A 19,688-nucleotide genomic window follows, 5' to 3' on the forward strand; every position below is an offset into this window, starting at 1 on the left:
TTGTTTCCTAACCAGATCTGTCCACGCCAATGTGGGCGTTAAAATCACCTGCGAGGATGATCACTTCTGTCTGTGGAATTGAATCCAGTGTATGTTAGAGCTGGTTGTAAAAATCATTCTTGGTCGGGTCCAGGCTACCCCGGATGCGGTAACATTGTTGAAAGAGCTTGTTCCGAATTTCATGCGGTTTCTTGCCTAGTTTCCCAGTTCTGGTCACTTCGTCAGGATGACCACCCTCCTCCTTTCGCAGCCGGGCTTGGGACCGTCCATAGCGGAGTTGCAATCAGTTATAAAGACTAGTAAACTCAATGTTATTGCATTTGTGAAAATACCGATAGCTGGAATTGTGTGGTTTTTCAGAATCTTCTCTTCTCTTCATTTTTTTTTTTTTTTTTTTTTAAAGCTTCGTAAACTTTTTACTCTGCGCGAATCGTGTCAGTTGCAATTTGTGTATGCCGTTAAAAAATGCTTATGCAATCGCAAAATTTATAAATAAAAGACATTATCTTGGAAACAAACACCTCTTGAAACATTTCTGAAGAAGAGAACTCCTTGTGCAGCAAACCAAGCAGTGTGCATGTAGTTGATGATAATGAATAAACATTCTTTAACATTTATAAGTTGTAAATTTTCTTGATTTTACATGCTACATTTTCATTTCTTTGGATAAATCAATCATTGTTTAAACATAAACTAATTAGCTAACTAATTTCATTGTTGATAACATAACCCCTATTTTTAACATTGTCTATGGGAAATAAATTCCCGCTTTACAAGCACATGCTAGCAACGAATTAACTCATAAAGTCAGAAAATACCTGTAATTATTTGTGTCACTCTTTGAACTCCCTTGTGAATTTGGAGATACATTTGCACATCTCCAGTCCATGGGGATCTCCCCTAAATCTAAGGCTGCTCTCATAATTATGGCTAAGGGTTTGCTAACCTCCCTTGCTGCCTCCTTCAATATAATTGGATAGATTCCATCTGCCCCAGATGATTTTTTATGTTTAACTTCAACAGTTTCTCTTCCATTTTGCTCTCCATTATTACAAAATCATTTAGCTCCCTGTTAGAGTTTAGTATACTTCTGTCCTCCCCTTCCTTACAGAATTCCTCAAGTGTGAATGTAGATGCAAAATACTTACTCAGTTTGTCAGTTATCTGAGCAGGATCATCCAACAGTCATACCACCAACATCAAGTTGACCAATCTGATTCATTCCCTTCCTTCTAGAGTTTATATAAGTAAAGAAGTCTTTGTTGTTTTTCTTTGCATATTGATTATGATTAATCAGGATGCAATCACCTTATATTTAAGACATGACTGACTTGACACTATTGACACTATGCTACTGCAACAGGATCTGGAAAGGTTGAGCAGATGGGCTGAGAGGTGGCAAATGAAGTTTAACATTGACAAATGTAAAGTACTACATATGGGAAACAGCAACCCCAGACCAACGTCAGCCAGAGCAATGGTCAGGCCCGAACCTTGAGTATTGTATACAGGTCTGGAGGCCTCATTTCAAGAAGGATGTAGAGCTGCTGGAATGAGTACAGAGAAGGGCAACAAGGTTACTGAACGGAATGAAGGGTTGCTGTTACGAAGAAAGGCTTAAATTTTGAAAATTATAGTGTCTGGAGACTAGGCACCGGCGAGGTGATTTGATAGAGGTATACAAAGCCTTGAATGGTTTGAGCATGCTCAATGCTGATGGGATACTGCCTCTTGCTCAAAATAATCACCTGAGAGAACATAAATTCAAATTGAGGAAAGATAGATGTGCAGAAATTTGCCTTTAGCCAGCGGGTAGTTGGTTGGTAGAACAGACTTCTATCCCTTGTTGTGGAAGTTGATAGCCTAAATAAATTTAAGGCTCAGCTGGTCAGGTATCACGGAAGGGTGAAGTGGAAGGGGTTTTTTTGGCTGACGCTGCATAAGCTTGCTTTCTTGCATCATATGCCTCTACTAATGCTATTCTGAGCAAGAGGAAGAATCTCATCAGCATTGAGCATGCTCAAACCATTCAAGGCTTTATACACCTCAGTTAGGTCTCCAGACACTGTAATCTGCAAAACTTAAGCCTTTCTTTGTAAGAGCAACCCGTTGTTCCATTCACTAATGTTGTTGCCCTTCTCTGTACTCGTTCCAACAGCTCTACATCCATCTTAAAATGAGGCCTCCAGACCTGAGTACAGTACTCAAAGTGTGGTCTGACCATTTCCTTATACCAGGGGATAATCACCTCCTTATCCCTGCTAGAAAAATTCCTGTATATCATTGACAAGACACCATGAGCTACTCTTGCAGACTATCTGCACAATTACTCCCAGGTCCTTTTCATTCTCTACCACTGTCAGTGTAGTACCACAGAGTTGATACGGGGTTACTGCTTCCCATATGTAGTACTTTATATTTCTCAATGTTAAACTTCATTTGCCACCTCTCAGCCCATCTGCTGAACTCTTCTAGATCCTGTTGCAGCAGCATACTGTCATTAGTGTCCTTTACAACTCTGCAAACCTGTGTATCATCTGCAAACGTAGACATTAAGCCTGATATACCATCATCAATATCATTTATAAATACAGAAAACAACAATGGACCCAACACTGAACCCTGAGGGGATCCAGTAATAACATTAGTACACGAAGAGCAGTGTCCATTGATTACCACTCTGTCTTCTCCCACTCAACCATCTCTTAATCCATAGCAGCAATTTGCTTCTAATGCCACGTTGCTCCAATTTGAGCAATAGTATCAAAAGCTTTTCTAAGATCTAAATATATGATATTAAAGTTATTCCCTGCATCCAGTTCCTTTGTGACCACCTCATAGTATCCAATCAAACTGGTCAGACAAGACTTTCCCTTAACAAACCCATGCTGTGTCCATGCTATAACTGAAGTCTTGTCTTGATGATCCTGTAGTGCTTCTTTAATCAGTGCCTCCATTAATTTTCCTGGAACAGAAGTTAAACTAACATGTCTATAATTACTTCTCTTGCCCTTTGTTCCTCCTTTGTGAATTGGGGTCAGATTTGCACATCTCCAGTCCATGGGTACCTCCTCTGAGTCCAAAGAAGCTCTCATAATTAGGGTTAAAGGTTTGCTTACTTCCTTTGCTGCCTCCTTCAACATAACAGGATAGATCCCATTCACCCCGGGTGCCTTTTTTTTATGTTTATCCTCAACAATTTCTCCTCCATTTTCCTCTCAGTTATTACAAAATGATCTAGCTCACTGCCAGAGTTTAATTCACCTCTGGCATTCGACTCCCTGAATAACTCCTCACGGCACCTCTGTAGCCAGGTGGGCAGGAGCAGCAGTGCGTAGCACATGCTTCTTCATTAGACTGGGGTTCGAGCCCGTCACCACCAAATATGGAGGATGCAGAAAGGTCAGGGAATGACCACCGCATATCCCGGAGCAATATGGCCTTAGTTGCTAATGCTCCTAAAAACCAAATAACAACAAACAAGCTTCTTGATTAGACCGGGTTTTGAGCCCGTGCCCAACAAATATGGAGGATGTGGAAAAGTCAGGGAATGACCACCGCATAACCCCAGAGCAAATATGGCCTTAGTTGCTAATGGTCCTAAAAACCAAATAACAAATAACTCCTAATGTGTTAGCAAAGAACTCTTTGCTGTTGTTCTTTGCATCCTATGCCAAAGATTTCTCATAATCTGCCTTTGCCTGTCTAATCTCCTTTGTGATATTAGGATGCAGACCAGCTTATATCTGTAGGCTTCCATCACCCATTAATTTTTAATGGGTGACATGTATCCCATGCATTTTTCTTCTCTGCCACATGTCTTATTAGCTCATCTGACATCCATTTAGGCCTAAACCTTGAACAATATTTCTTTGTTGGTATGTAAAGCCTAGTAGCTTCCAAGTTTAATTGTTTGAATGCTTCCCATTTTGAATTTGCTGTTGGTAACATCATCGGTTGGTCCCACCGTATAGAATTTAAATACTGTCTCAATCCACCATAGTTGCCTTTACGAAAGCAAAAACCGTTGCCTTTACCCCTAATGGTAGTTGCCTCTTTCAGTAAATCCCACTTCAGCACAATATGATCACTGCCACCTAGTGGTTGCCTTAACTGTAGATTCTTAATGCATGAAGAATCTCTACTGATAATCAGATCAAGAGTATTACTCCCTCTAGTTGCTTCCGGAACATGCTGATGTAGAAAACAATCATCCAATAAATGCACAAAAGTCTTGCTAGTGTGTGAGTGACCAACCCACAAATTCCAGTCAATATCTGGGAAATTAAAATCCCCGTTATAAGACTCTCTGATTTACTGGCCCACTATGTTTCCCTGTACAGTTTTTTTTTTTTTTATTATACCCATCAGTCATTTTAGGCCTATAACACACTCCTACTCTCAATTTTGATCTCCCAATGTTTGTCACAACAAACTGACTTGACACTGCACTGTCCGACAGTGTCGACTGGCTGCACTTCCTTGGATTTTGTTTCTTAACTAATAGCATAACCCCTCCTCTCTTCCTATCCTGTCTATTCTTCCTGTACACATTATACTCCCCAAATTCCAGTTCTGCCTTCCTTATATCTGTGTAACACCACGTCTCTGATATCCCAACAATATATGCCTTTTATGTTTTTACCAACACTTCAAATTCATCAAATTTATTTACCGAAATCCTAGCATTGCTGTATATGCACCTGTTCCTATTCCTAGCTACCCTAACATGGCCATGTGTTTATTGTACTGCAATGACTCCCAGCAGTGTCTGAAATACCCTGCATCTTGTTTTCCAAGCTGCTGCTTATTCTAATTGAAGCAGTGCAAGAATCACTTTCACCTCTGCCAGTGGCTACTGTTAATCTATTAGTCCTTGTATCCCCTCCAGTATAGCAGTTTTCCGACCCACTTATCACTGCCTCAATAGCATTAGCAAATATTCTTGCACCCTTTCTATTTAAGTGCTTCCCATCCCTGTAGAAGCAGTCTTTCCTGTTAACAAGTACAGACCTGACTGAAAAAAATTCTACCCATTGAGCCTTGCACAGCCTTTCCAGGGCCGAAATGATCGACAAGGCTCTCATCATATACTCACTCCTGTTGTGTCTGGGCAGAATTGCAGACACTTTCAAATTCAACCCTAATTCACTGCTTTTTTTTCAACAGTGATCTGTACTTGTTAAGTAATTCTGCCAGCCTCCTACTTTTAATATCATTAGTGCCAACATGTACAACAATATCACCTTTTGTGCCCTTAAAAGATATCTTCTCTACATCATCAAACTTTGCTCATGGCAGACATACCCTGGTCCTGTTCCACCTATCCTTTTTACATACCATGTAAAACAGTAATCAATAGCCAAGAATGTCCATGTCTCCTACCATGCCCAGATGAAGACTTTAAAAAACTGTCAGGATAGCTGTATTTGGCACCCTGATAAGACTAAACCAGATTGACCACAGTACCGCCAGAACTACCCTGGTATGTGTAGGGACCATCAGCTCGACACCAAATAATAACCATTGTTGGGAGAGGGGGGGGATGTGCTGGCAGGCAGGAAAGCAGATTAGCTGAAAAATGTTAATAAGCTAGTAGAAGGGAATGCAATTACAATGAAAGAGGATAAAAGACAGAGTGAATGGGCTGAGCACTGAGTGAAATAAGAATTATTATAAAAGGGAATAAATGGTAGTTTTGGTGAATGGATGTGATAGAAAGAGTATGAGAGCAATATGTAAAAGGGAATAAATGGTAGTTTTGATGAAAGGATGTGACAGAGAGAGTGAATGAGTGTCATGGTAAATGGGAATGAGTGAAGGAGGAAATATCATTAATTGGCCGAATAAATACAAACTTAATGATAACTCACATCAGTTTATATATACTAACAAAATATTACAAAAATTTCTAATGCTAACAACACAAACACACCCACTGCATTCTCCCCCAGGCCTGCAAATAGTTGCAGCTGGGCCTGCACCTCATCTGAAGAATAATAGTAAGTTGAGGTGCCCAAAGAGTGCAGTATAAATGTGAAAGAGAAAGAGCACAAACCATAAAATGTTATGATTAAGTGGCTAACCACTCTAGTTTCTAATTTCCAATAACTTTACTTACTTAACCTTAATCATTATGTATTAGTATACTTCTCCCTTATGAGCCTTACACAGTCTCTCCAAGGCCAGATTGATTGACAAGACTCTCATCGTGTACTTCCTCCTGTTTTCTCCAAGTAGAATTGGAGACACTGGAATTTTAATAATAACGTGGTTTTTTCTAAATTTTATCCTCTCCTTAGTAATGGCAAATGATGCAAGAAAGCATGCTTATGATGCATTGGCCAAAAAAAAAAAAAAAAAACTTTCTATATCACCTGTCAATCCCCCTGTAAGAGTTTTTCTATTTCTACAACCTACCCACTGGATGAAGGCAAACTTTCACACACTATCTTGCAGCCATCCTTCCTGAATTTGAATTTATACCTTCCTCATGTGTAGGTCTTAAACAAGAATAAGTATTCCATCAGCATTAAATATACTGATCTTAGGATTTTCTTTTTTTAAGTAAATCCTCAGATCCTTTTAAAGAAGATTGCCCCAGGCAGACATATCCCGGGTCTTTTTAACTATCCTTTTTTCTTTCCATATTTTTTTGATCCCCTGTCAATAAAGTGACCGACAACAGCTTCTTTCTGTGGAAGAAGTTGTTGTCGGATGTTGAAGGGTCTCGTGTTGCCTGAGTGCAGTGTCCAGATGAGTGCCTGAAAGGTTCCTCCTTTTAATTTCTTCAAGGGCATCAGCTCTATTCCTCAAGCATCCCATTGAGCTTTTTTTGATTTGCTACTTTTTTTTTTTTTTTTTTTTTTTGAGACATGATTCTAGTATAAATTTAATTTAAAATTACACACAAAATAAGACAAAAGAGCATTAACAACACATGCTATTACCACATTTTGTTACCTGGTATGTGCTAAACAATACAATAGCTGTAAACAAAACAAATAAAACAGCTACTAACGTGGCTTTTGTCACGTTAGTAGCTGTTTTATTTGTTTTGTTTTGTTTACAGCTATTGTATTGACCTCATGTAGTTTCGCGTCGCCATTTTCAGGTATAATATTTTTAATCTTCTCCTTTTTATCTTAATTATATTTTCATTATAATACTGCGTAGGGACTACCTTGTCCATACTTTGTAAGAGATACTTTTCCATTTTTTTTACATTTATAAATTTTATAAATTTTCTCTTGCATAACTATGGGCAAGTATGGAAACGCAGTCCGTTGATGCTATGTCAGGTGTAGTCCCCCGATGAAATACCTGATTTAGCATCAATATTTATTTTGCTGACATCAGATTCTATTATTTATTAATTTTCTTTTTTCCCCGTTTCGGAATACTGTATTTAGCAAAATTTTTCCCGCCTTTATCTGATGTGGGCTGTCGTAACTTTCTTTTGTAATTTTTTAAGCTTTCCGGATGTTTTGAACTGCCATCTTTACTTTTATTTATCATATTAATTATAATATACATATATTTACATTTGCATCCGTTGCTGCTGCTTTGCGCGCTTCGGTGCATTTGCCATACCCAGTTTATTTAACTCTCTGATGTTTTATCTGTTTTTACTCTTTAATACAATCTTTTATATATTATATTATTTTATATATATATATATATATATATATATATATATATATATATATATAATTAGATTTAAATAATGTTAGAAAAGGAATATTACATAATAAAAATAAAAAGGAGGGTACAATTTATATGATTATATATATATATATATATATATACAGTACAAAGTGATTAAAAAGGTACTCTACACTCAGCACATTGTTACTAATGATATTTCCATTTTTAACCTTATGTTAAAACTAACTGCTATACACACACACACTTCAGTGGCTGCCAGGCATTTAAATTGACTAAATATTAGTTAGCACAAACAAACGGCAAAACAATTAATGCTGTGTAAATCATTTTGCTTAATACTTTAGTCATCCAAACAAACTTAGCATTAGTAGAGGCATATGATGCAAGAAAGCAAGCATAGCATCAGCAAAAAAAAAAAAACACTCCACCTTCGAATTTCACCCATCCATTCACTCCAAATGTTTGCCTTGAATTCTTGAATTTATTTAAGCCATCAACTTCCACAAGGACAGATGGAAGTTTGTTCCTGCAATCAACCACCCTCTGACTAAAGGCAAATTTCAGCACATCTATTCTACAACTGTCTTTCCTCAGTTTGTATTTATGTTCCCTCGGGCAACTAATCTGGGCAAGAGGAAGGATCCCATAAACATTGAGCTTGCTCAAACCATTAAATGCGTTGTACACCTCAATCAGATCACCTCGCAGGTGCCTAGTCTCCAGATGCTGCAATTTGCAGAACTTAAGCCTTGCATTGTAAGAGCAACCCTTTGTTGTTCCATTCACCAATCTCATTGCCCTTCTCTGTACATGTTCCAACAGCTCTGTATCTTTCCTAAAATGAGGCTTCCAGGCCTGTATACAGTACTCAAGGTGTGGCCAGACCATTGCTTTATACAAGGGAATAATCACCTCCTTATCCCTGCTAGAAAAATTCCTGTATTTCATTGACAAGACACCATGAGCTACTCTTGCAGACCATTTGCACTGCTCAGAAAATTTCATATCTTGGGTCAATAGGCATTCAGACCACATTCTGAAAGCCATCTTTGGATAGTTCATGCACTTGTTTCAACACCAGAGGCCATCTCAAAGTCCAGTTTTAGATCAGGAGCACTAGCATGGCGATTATGAAGGCATAACCGTTTCAAATATCAATCTTAGGAAGACATAGTCACTCTATTATGGCCTGATCCAGGTCTTCTCTTCACATCACCAGTTTCCCAGTTTCACGCTTTAATTTCAGCCCTCTGGGCCATGTTTACACCTCTGCAAAACAGGATACTAATGAGCGTGTATACCCTTCCAATGCCTTATTTATAGAAACGGCTGATGCAATACCTTGCAATTACTGTCTGATGAAATAGAAGCATATCTGCTGCAATACTTTTGTATCTGCACTGCTCAGAAAATTTCATATCTGATGGTAGAGAATGACTTAGAAAATTTCATATCTGATGGTAGAGAATGACTGCACAATTACCCCCCCAGGTAATTGTGCAGTCATTCTCTACCATCCTGAGTGTAATGCTGCACAATTGATACGTTACTCCGTGGTTACTGCTACCCTATACAGTACTTTACATATGTCAGTGTTAAATTTCAGTTGCCACCTCTCAGCCAGCCTATCTGCTCAACTTTTATAGATCCTGTTGCAATAACATGCTGTCATTAGTGTCAACAATCCTGCCAACCTTCGTATTGTCTGCGAACTTGTACATTAAGCCTGATATACCTTCATCCTGTTGCCTTAACTTAATAAAAGTCTTGAGTAGGAATTAACCACAAAACTTGAGTGAATTAATTCTTGCTCACTTTTACCAATCGGGTTAAATTAAATTCTCTCATGTTTTATTTAGCAATTGAATGTGATAGATAAATTGCTTTCGGTGTATTTAGATTCTAATTCAGATGTGTTTATATGTATCCCACAAAGCAGTCTGCAGAGCTTAGCAACAGTTCAAGTGTAGAAAGCCTTGAGGGGAAAAGGATTAGTAAATAGAAAGAGGGAGGAATAATATTCTTGCTGGTGTGAGAGACAAGAACCAGAGGACACAAATATGAAATCTTAGAAACAGTAGACTAGATTTTAGAAAGTTTTCCTTAATATAGCATGTTGTGGAATGTTAGAATAAATTGTCTGCAATGGTGACAGAGTTTTGCAGAATTGAAGAACTGGATAGGTAATTTATGGGAATAATGTAGAGGTGTGTTTTTTTTTTTTTTTTTTAATTGGCAAATATGTAATAAGTGAACTTTCTTACATCATTATGCTATTTTTAATACTGATTTGTTTTTGTACCACTATACATTTATTTTTCAATTTTTATGTATGAAATTAATCCATAAACAATAGAATGATTATAATAAAGTTTTCAAATTATGAACAGTTGTTTTCATATGCATGTTAAAGAATTTTTTTTTATGTGAACATAATCCAAATTTGTAAATTTGGATGACATTAGGTAAGAGGGTGATATATCTGGCTGCCTCAGTAAATTATTGAAGAAATGGTCAACCACAGATTTGAATAGAATCTGAAAAATTATAACATCTTCTGTATAACATTGAGTATAGTCAAGTTAAAGAAATAGAACTGGTTTTCTCTGGTCAGAACCCAAGTTGCCATCTGCATTGAACCATGTTTGTGGTTGCCATGAACACACCTATTTTCATTCAAAACCTTACTGTTATGTTGCATATTTTTAAGAGTGAATTAGAACTGTGGTGCTCCAAGTACTTTCTCAGGAAGAGAGAGTCCCTATGAATCAGTACTTATCACCACTCCACTCATAGCTACAATAAATGCACTAGCATAACACAGTGGACATGCAGACATATAGAGACAGTTTTGTGGGCCATCAGCAGTCAGTACATGTTTTTAAAAGTACTGTAACCTTCATTGTGACCCAGAATTACTATTAGATGGACAGCCAATATCAATTTGAACCAGCTTTCATCTCTTAGGGCTTATATTTGATCTGACTTTCCTTGAATGTAAAACAGTTGAACGAACTGCTCAAAAAATAAAAATCAGCACCTCTGGGGGAGGTCTGATTATCTCTCACCTTGCTTTGGTTATATTGAGCTCTAATTAGGCCATACACTATCACATTAAGAGCTTATCTTCACCAGTTCACAGTTTATGTGCCAAATTGCATAAGTTACCACTCTTCATTAGGTGATGGCAGCTGTGGTACAGCTGTCATTACTGTGGCATAAAATAAACCTTGGAATTTGTACTCTTATCACAATAACAGCAGTTATTGTCATCCATCAACTATCCAATTAGCATGCAGTTCAAGGAACATTTTCACATTAGATAACACTGCAACCACTCTAAAGCTTTCTACACCACCTTGTATCTCTGATCCACCAAAATATGACCTTCAAAAGTGAAACAAGAATCTAATATATTTATTATATGTTAAAGCTAAATGTTCCAGTTCCAGTATACACAAAAAATCAGGTGGGAATAGCTACGGTTTTTCTGAATATCAGGTTAGCCCATCAATTACTGAATTATTGTAGAATGTTAAGTTTAAAAGTTCCTTAAATTACAAGCTAATTGGGTACTTGATGGATAGGTAACTGTGATACAGTTTCTTTAGGAAATCCAGGTAGAGTGGACTTTGTATGTACATATAGAAAGTATGGCAGTAAAGTTCCTGGACTGGTACAGTAAAGGAAAACAAAGTGAAAGAGCTCAAAAATGGGTTTATTTTTATTCAAAGTAATCACCATCTGATTGAATGCATTTATTACACAGTTCCAAAAGTTTCTGAATAGAGTCAGCGAAGGCATTGAAAGAGATGATGTTTGGTTCAGTTCAGTTGGTAAACTGAACTGAACTGAACCAAACTTTCTTCATGTCCTCAACATCTTAAAGTCTGTTGGTCCTATATGGGGGAGGGGGGAGATTGTTGATCTGTAAAATGCATGTTTCGTCTAAAATGTCTTCATTGTTGTGCACCAAGAACCAACCTCCTTTTTCTTGAAATGGCAAATGGTAGCCTCACCTGGAAAATAACTCTGAGTCTTTAAAGTACCTGTACATAGAATGTAGCATTGACTCTCTCCCCTTCACTTACAACAGTTGACACTGTCGTACATGGAAGAGCAGAATGATATTAAGGGTAAATTGCTATAATGGATAAAAGGATGGTTGAGTGGAAGAAGACAGAGGGTGGTAATCAATGGGCGCTGCTCTTCTTGGACTAATGTTATTAGTGGAGTCCCACAGGGTTTGGTGTTGGGTCCTCTGTTGTTTTGTATATTTATCAATGATATTGATGAAGGTATATCAGGCTTAGTGTCAAAGTTTGCAGATGATACAAAGGTTGGCAGGGTTAGTAATGGCAGTGTGCTACTGCAACAGGATCTAGAAAATTTGAGAAGATGGGCTGAGAAGTGGCAACTGAAGTTTAACATTGACAAATGCAAAGTAATGCATATGGCTAGAAGTAACTGCAGAGGAACATACCGACTGTGTGTTACTACACTTAGGGTGGTAGAAAATGAAAAAGACCTGGGAGTAATTGTGCATGTTAGATATGAAGTTTTCTAAGCAATGCAAACAGGCTGCCAGGGCAGGTCATGGGGTTTTGTCAATGATATACAGGAATTTTGCTAGCAGGGAAAAGGAGGTGATTGTCCCTCTGTATAAGGCAATGGTCAGGCCACATCTTGAGTACTGCATACAGGTCTGAAGGCCTCATTTTAGGAAGGATGTAGATTTGCTTGAACGTGTAGAGAAGGGCAACAAGATTGGTGAGGAGAATGAAGGAAACCTCTTATCAAGAGATGCTTAAGTTCTGCAAATTGCAGCAGCTGGAGACTAGGCACCTGTGAGGTGATCTGATTGAGCTGTATAAGGCCTTGAATGGGTTGAGCATGCTGAATTCTTATGTGATTCTTCCACTTGTTCAGAGTACGAACCTAAGGGGGCATAACTTCAAATTGAGGAAAGACAGCTGTGGAATACATGTGCGGAAATTTGCCTTTAGCCAGCGGGTGGTTAATTGCTGGAACAAACTTCCATCTGTTGTTGTTGTGGAAGTTGATAGGTTAAATAAATTTAAGGAGGAACTGGACAGGCATTTGGAGGGAATGGTGTGATTTTTTTTTTTTTTTTTTTTGGCTGATGTTGCATAAGCTCATACGCTTGCTTTCTTACATCACATGCCACAATTACTATTACTATAAATTCCTTTTGTGAATCATACCATTTGTCAAAAAAATTATTGTTGTCTTGACCTCAGACTTCTGTAAACAAAGCTTCTTTGATTACGATGATGATTTGGAAATCCACTGCATGCTCTGACTCTTCATCTCTGGGTCATACTGACACACCCAACACATCTCCAGTGACAGTGCAGTTGAGGAAATTAGGATTGCCTTAACAAGACTGGATAAAGTCTTTGCACAATGATGCTCTTCGTATGATGCACATATATTTTGGACAGTAGTAGTAGCAAATGTTACAAGCAAGCAAGCTTTGCATAACATCAGCCAAAAAAAAAAAAATCTACATATGTCACCCATCCATACCCTGCAAGAATTTGTCTAGTTCTTCCTTGAATTTATTCAAACCGTCCACTTCCACAGCAATAGATGGAAGCCTGTTCCAACAATCAATCACCCACTGGCTGAAGTCAGACTTCTGCACATCTGTCCTACAACCATCCTTCCTCAACTTAAATCTATGCCCCTCGTGTGTAGTCTCAGCAAGAGGAAGAATGCCATTCACATTCAGCTTGTAAAGGGAAAATCATGTTTAACAAATTGGGTTAGCTATTTTTACAGGGTCACTCATGAGCTGAATTGAAGGAATAATTTCAACATTGTTTTAGATTTCAGCAAAGCATTTGACTTAGTCCGAGTGAGTGGTTACTTTATAAGCTGGAAAAGGTTGGAATCACAGGGAAAATCCTTAGATGGATAGCAGGATGGCTTCAGGGCAGGAGGCAGAGGGTTGTGATAGACAGTTATCCTTCAGATTGGGTTAATGTAAGAAGGGGGTTCCCCAAGGATAAGTATTGGGACCACTGTTGTTTTTGATTTTCTTAAATGACATCAATGAAGGGATAGAGGGCGTGATGTCTAAATTTGCAGATGTAAACATCAGTAGAGTAGTAATGATCACCGCTGAGCAGAACTTCTTTAGAATCACCTAGATAGACTTCAGGGATGGTCAGAAAAGTGACAGCTATGCTTTGATTCAAGGCCATACACCTGGGGAACAGCAACCCCAAAATAACTTATGCACTTGGTGGAGTTGAACTAAAGGGGTAGTGGAAGTAAGGGACTTGGGAGTTACGATACAGTCAGACCTATAGTTCTCCAAGAATTGTAGACAGGTTGCAAGGTGTACTGTTGATTATTTATCGAACTTTTGCTAGGCTAGTAGAGATATGGATGCATCTTGACACAGCTAGTTCTGTGTGTCTAGAAAACAAAAGTGAACTAGAGTTGTGAATGTTAAAATCACCAAAGGAAATTACCTCACCTGGAAACTGGACCAAAGAAAGAATTTCAAAGATAGGAATTAAGAGTTCTAAGTGATTAATGGAGTTGGGAAAATAACAGAGGTGGCAGATGAAGTTGACAAAAAGGGTAGAGAGTTTAAGCCAAAGAAGATTGAAAATAGGAGATTCGGATTACTGTCATATCTGTCAGGGAATATCAGAATGGATATATGTGCAAGTACCAGCTTTGAAATTAAAAGAAGCATACAGGGAATAATTCAGACAACTGAGATTAGCAGTGGTTGAATCAACCATTAATTGTGATTCTGTCAGAAAAAGTAAGTGGGGCTTGGCAGACTAAGTGGAAGTGAACGTCATGGAAATTTGAACTGAGACCACATATTTGTGAAATGAACAAGGAAGATTTTGGAGGAACTTTATTGCCAAACCTCGTGCATGTGTGTACTGCTGAATTCATTCAATAGGTACTAGTCAAGTGTGAAATTTTTGAAATAAATTTCAGCTATCCCACTTGACTTTCTGTATATACCGGAACACAATGGAATATTTTGTCATATAATACCCCACACACACACACACACACCCCGAACTTTCAAGAGTATAAATTGATACAGAACACACAGAGTTCACCAATACCCTGAAAAGTATAATATTCAAAGACTTTAATTTGCCAGCATTTTAAGTTCCTGGGATATCTATATGTTAGATACCAAAACATATAGGAATTCCAGGCAACTAATTGGCAGGGAATTTTGTTAAATCAATCACTGCTAAACCTGACAATAGACAGAAAATCCTTTGTTTAGGAAGACTGTTTACAGATAATCTGACAGTTGCAGACATCAGTGGCAGCTTAGCTGAGCAGACCAAAGAGACAACAAACTAAGGCATATTAAATAAGTTCTCAAGCCATGGTTATTTAGTGTGAGAGGATAGAAAAGATCAAGTTATGTACATCCAGTTGACATGAGTGGACAGTGAAATGTTGAGTTAGTTTGGTGCAACATAAGCACTGAGAAAACAAAAATGAGAGTAAGAGTGTGTTGTAGGCCTAATGATCTTGATGAGTATACCAAACATATATACAGAGAAATAATGGACCAATAAATCAGAATGTCTTATAATGGGGAATTTTGACTTTCCAGATATAGACTGGAACTTGTTGGTTGGTCACTCCACACAAACTTGCAAGACTTTTGATTTATTAGATGATTGTTTGCCACAGCAGTATGTTAAAGAGGCAACAAGAGGAAGCAATACTCTTGATCTCTTCAAGCATTAAAAATCTGCAAGTAAAAGATCCACTGTGTGGCAGTGATCACATTGTACCAATGTAGAATTTAATTAAAGACAACTATTCTCAAGGGTAAAGGAAGAGCCTTTTGCAGTTTTTTTTTTTTTTTTTAAGGGTGACTACGGTGGTCTCAGACAGTTATTAAATTCTATGCAGTGGGACCAATTGATGACGTTATCAACAGCAAAATTTAAATGAGAAACATTCAGGGAAGTAATTGTAGGGGCTACTAGGCTTTTCATACCAACTAAGAAATACTGTTCAGGACTTAGACCTAAATTGATGTCAGATGAACTGATGTGAGACTCATGGCAGAGAAGAAAAATGCATAGGATGCGTATAAATTACCATATGATACAGAAGCCTGTAGTAGATATAAACTTGGCTGCAGTCAAGTCACAATGGAGGTTAGGCAAGCCAGGGCAGATTACAAGAAGTCTATGGCAGAGAATGCCAAATTTACTTATATTAAAGGTAGAAGGAAGGGACTGGATCACATTGATCCATTTGATGTTGGTGGCTTAACTGTTGATGATCCTGCTCGGGTTGCTGACATAATATATTGGTATTTTGCTTCTACATTCATGCATGAGGAATTCTTTAAGGAAAGGGATGCCAAAAGTTTTTCAAATCTAACAAGGAGACAAATGATTTTGTGATAACTAAAAGGAAAGTGGAAGACAAATTCTTGAAGCTGAACATAAAAAAGGCACTTGGGATGGATGGACTCTATCCAATTATATTAAGGTAGGCAGCAAAGGAGGTAAGCAAACACTAAGCCATTATTATGAGAGCATCCTTGGATTCAGGGGTGATTCCTGTGGACTGCATGTGCAAATTGTATTCCCAATTAACAAGGGGGATCAAAAGGTGACACAAGTAAATCACATATCTGTTAGTTTAACTTTTGATCCAGGGAAAATAATGGAGTCACTGTTGAAGAGGTAATGAAGGACCATCTAGACAGAAATGCAAGCATACACAGCATGGATTTGTTTAGAGGGAAGGATCTTGTTTGACCAATGTGATTGGATACTATGATGCGGTAACAAAAATACTGAATGCAAAAAAATAATTTTGATATCGTCTACTTGGATTCGGGAAATCTTTTGTTGCTGTTGCACATTAGACATACAAATTGGAGCAGAGTGGACAAGTTATTTCTGTGGATAAAGGGGTGGTTAAATGAGAGAAGACTGAGGTTTTTATATGGCTACTGCTCTTCATGGACCAGTGTTATTAGTGGAGTCCCCAGGGTTCAGTGTTGGGTCCATTGTTGTTTTCTATCTTTATGAATGATATTGATTATTGATGAAGGTATATCTTTGTATTATATGCAAACTTAATGTCTAAGTTTTCAGATGATTCAATGGTTGGGAGTGTAGTTAATAACAGTAATCAGGGTTTAGTTACTCAAGCAAAATGTATAAGAATTAGGAAGATGGGTTGAGAAATTAATATTTAAACCATGGCCTTTGTACACGGCCATAGTTTGGCCACATCTTGAGTACTGTATACAGATTTGGAGGATGTGTGAAGTGTGTAGGTTTTTTTTTTTTTTGGCTGATGTTTCCTAAGCTTACTTTCTTGCATCATTTGCCACTACTGATACTAAGTGTGAGGTGCTACATATGGGTAGTAGTTATTCCAAATTTAATATGTCAACTGTGTGGTACTAAACTCAGTGTAGTGGAAAAGGCAAAAGACTTGGGTAATTGTGAAGTCATTTACGAAGTTCTTTGAGGAGTGCAAACAGGCTGCCTGCACAGCTCGTGGCATTTTGTCAGTTATACAGAAAGTTTGCTAGCAACGTTTGAAAGTTTGATAAGGAGGTGATTATTCAATTGTACAAGCCAATGGTTAGTTGCATCTTGAGTATTGCATATAGTTCTGGAGGCTTCATTGTAGGAAGTATGTAGATGTTTCTGGAACAACTGCAGAGAAAGACGAGATTGGTGAACAAAATGAAAGGGTGGTCTTACTAAGAAAGGCTGCAGTTATGCATATTGCACCATCTACAGACTAGCTACCTGTGAGGTGATCTGAACAAGTTGTTTAAAGCTTTGAATGGATTGAACAAGCTCGATGCTGATGGCATTCTTCCTCTTGCTGAGACTAGGCACACACACACATGGCAAAGATCTGTAAATTGAATTTGAGAAAGGATGGTTGCAGGATATATGTGTGGAGATTTGCTGTTATTGTTATTTGGGTCTTTTTTAGGAGCATTAGCAGCTAAGGCCATATTGTTCCGGGGATATGCAGTGGTCATTCTCTGACCTTTCCGCATCCTCCATATTTGGTGGTCACGGGCTCGAACCCCGAATTGCAAAGAAGCGTGTGCTGCGCACTGCTGCTCCTGCCCACCTGGCTATCGAGGCGCCTGGAGGTTTGACTTCAGCCAGCTAGTGGTTGACTGTTTGGAACAGTCAACCACCGGTTTTTTTTTTTTTTTGCTGTTGATATTTATAAGCTTGGTTTCTTTCATCATATCAGTAGTGGTATATGATGCATCATATACCACTACTGATATTAAAATCCTAAGGAACATTTGGGTTGATTTTTATTTACAGAGCCCTTCTGTTTTAATAATTAATTTCTTGCAGCTGGATTTGAAGTGGGAACTGTAGTTTTCTGCATTCTTCAAGTACTAATATTTTTACTAAATATAGCTAGCAATTAAACACTAGCAACTGTTAAATTTTGTATGTTACACCATTTAGCTTTATAATCAGTGTAATCTTGTGCACCGGTCTAGCCAGAACATTTCTGCTTTCAGGCTGTTGTATTTGTTTAAAAACCACTTGACTAATTGGTGCATGAATTTGGACTGCTGTATGTTGGAGAAGTTAATATTAATGATGCATTTCTATTTTAATTACACTACAGATTAATCCTGGTTTTTGGGAAAATTATATGGCTACCTTAATTTGCTTATCTGCCACCGTGCTGCTGAATAATCCCATCCTTTCTTAATCGTGCGATATTTCTGTTAATGTTTATCTGTTGTTATCACATTATTACTATCATATTATTCATATTGTATTATAGAATTTATGAATCACATTGTTCATCTTTAAATCTGAACATGTGTTACTCAATACAAAATACCCTTTCCTTTGCAGGTGACAGAACTGATTTATGTTCATAGTAAATTATTAATTGTGGATGATTGCACTGTGATTATTGGTTCTGCTAATATTAATGACAGAAGCATGTTAGGCAGCCGGGACAGTGAAGTGGCAATGATTGTACATGACACTGAATACGATAGATCTCTAATGAATGAACAACCATATGAAGCAGGAAAGTTTGCTGGTAGTTTACGAAGAACTCTTTTCAGGTAATAATACTCATTTATAGATTTCATATACCAGTTATCATCATACTATTAACCTCTAAAAGATATTTCTTGGCTAAATGCCTAAGAGTATAACAGAGTTTACAACCCCAGGGACTCAAATCTGGTGAGTATGGGCTTAGCACACCCAGGGTCCTGAGCTGGATATCATCATTCTTCTCTTTCTTGGTGATTCCCTTCTACTTTTGACTCTCTCTCTCTCTCTCTCTCTCTCTCTCTCTCTCTCTCTCTCTCTCAGGGTAACTTGGTGATGGTTTTTTTTTTTTTTTTTTTTTTGGCTGGTGTAGCATAAGCCTCAAGCTTCCTTGCACCATGTAGCTAATAATAATAACTATAAAAGAGTTAGCAAAAGCTTAACTTGCCGAAGTTCATGACAAGAAATATGCATTTAGTCAAAGCTTAATAAAGAGACTGCACTCACCTCAATAATCCATTGTGGTTATATGAATCATGAAACAGTAGTGTGAGAAATCATTGGTTAAACTAAAAACGGAGTTTAAAGATCACGATAAGGAAAGCATAATTTAAGAGTAATTGAAAAACTTATCCTAGAGGAGGAGAGGTGCACCATATCGTCCTCTAGTTGTCGAATTGCAAAGCTGTATAAATAAAATTATCTGAAATTAAAATTAAGAATTAAAAACAGGAATAAGGCCAATAGTCGAGAACGACGGACTTTTAATAGTTTCATCTTCAGTTGGCGATAAAAAAAAAAAAAATAATAATAAAAAAATAAGAGCAAAATTTGCAAACAAATGAGCACAAGGACATTGTGCAGTGTTGAAATAATGCAAAAATAGATGCAGCATTTCATAATAATGATGACCCATATACTTATTTACATCTTTTGTATAGAACATAATCTTCCTCTGCTGGT

The 19,688-nt window shown here is 37.7% G+C and overlaps 1 protein-coding gene across 6 annotated transcripts in view; it reads left to right on the top strand.

The window, feature by feature from the left end:
- LOC150076347 (phospholipase D1-like) overlaps positions 1-19,688 on the top strand; it is a 496,427-nt gene that overhangs the window by 420,735 nt on the left and 56,004 nt on the right. For all 6 annotated transcript variants that reach the window (XM_090387709.1, XM_090387710.1, XM_090387707.1 and 3 more), the window contains one exon: positions 18,576-18,793. In XM_090387709.1, the coding sequence (XP_090243835.1) occupies positions 18,576-18,793 (218 nt within the window). The remainder of the gene's footprint in view (positions 1-18,575; positions 18,794-19,688) is intronic.

The sequence above is a fragment of the Mastigoproctus giganteus genome, chromosome 13, assembly GCF_048544385.1.
Source record: "Mastigoproctus giganteus isolate SK-2022 chromosome 13, ASM4854438v1, whole genome shotgun sequence".
Classification (NCBI taxonomy): domain Eukaryota; kingdom Metazoa; phylum Arthropoda; class Arachnida; order Uropygi; family Thelyphonidae; genus Mastigoproctus; species Mastigoproctus giganteus.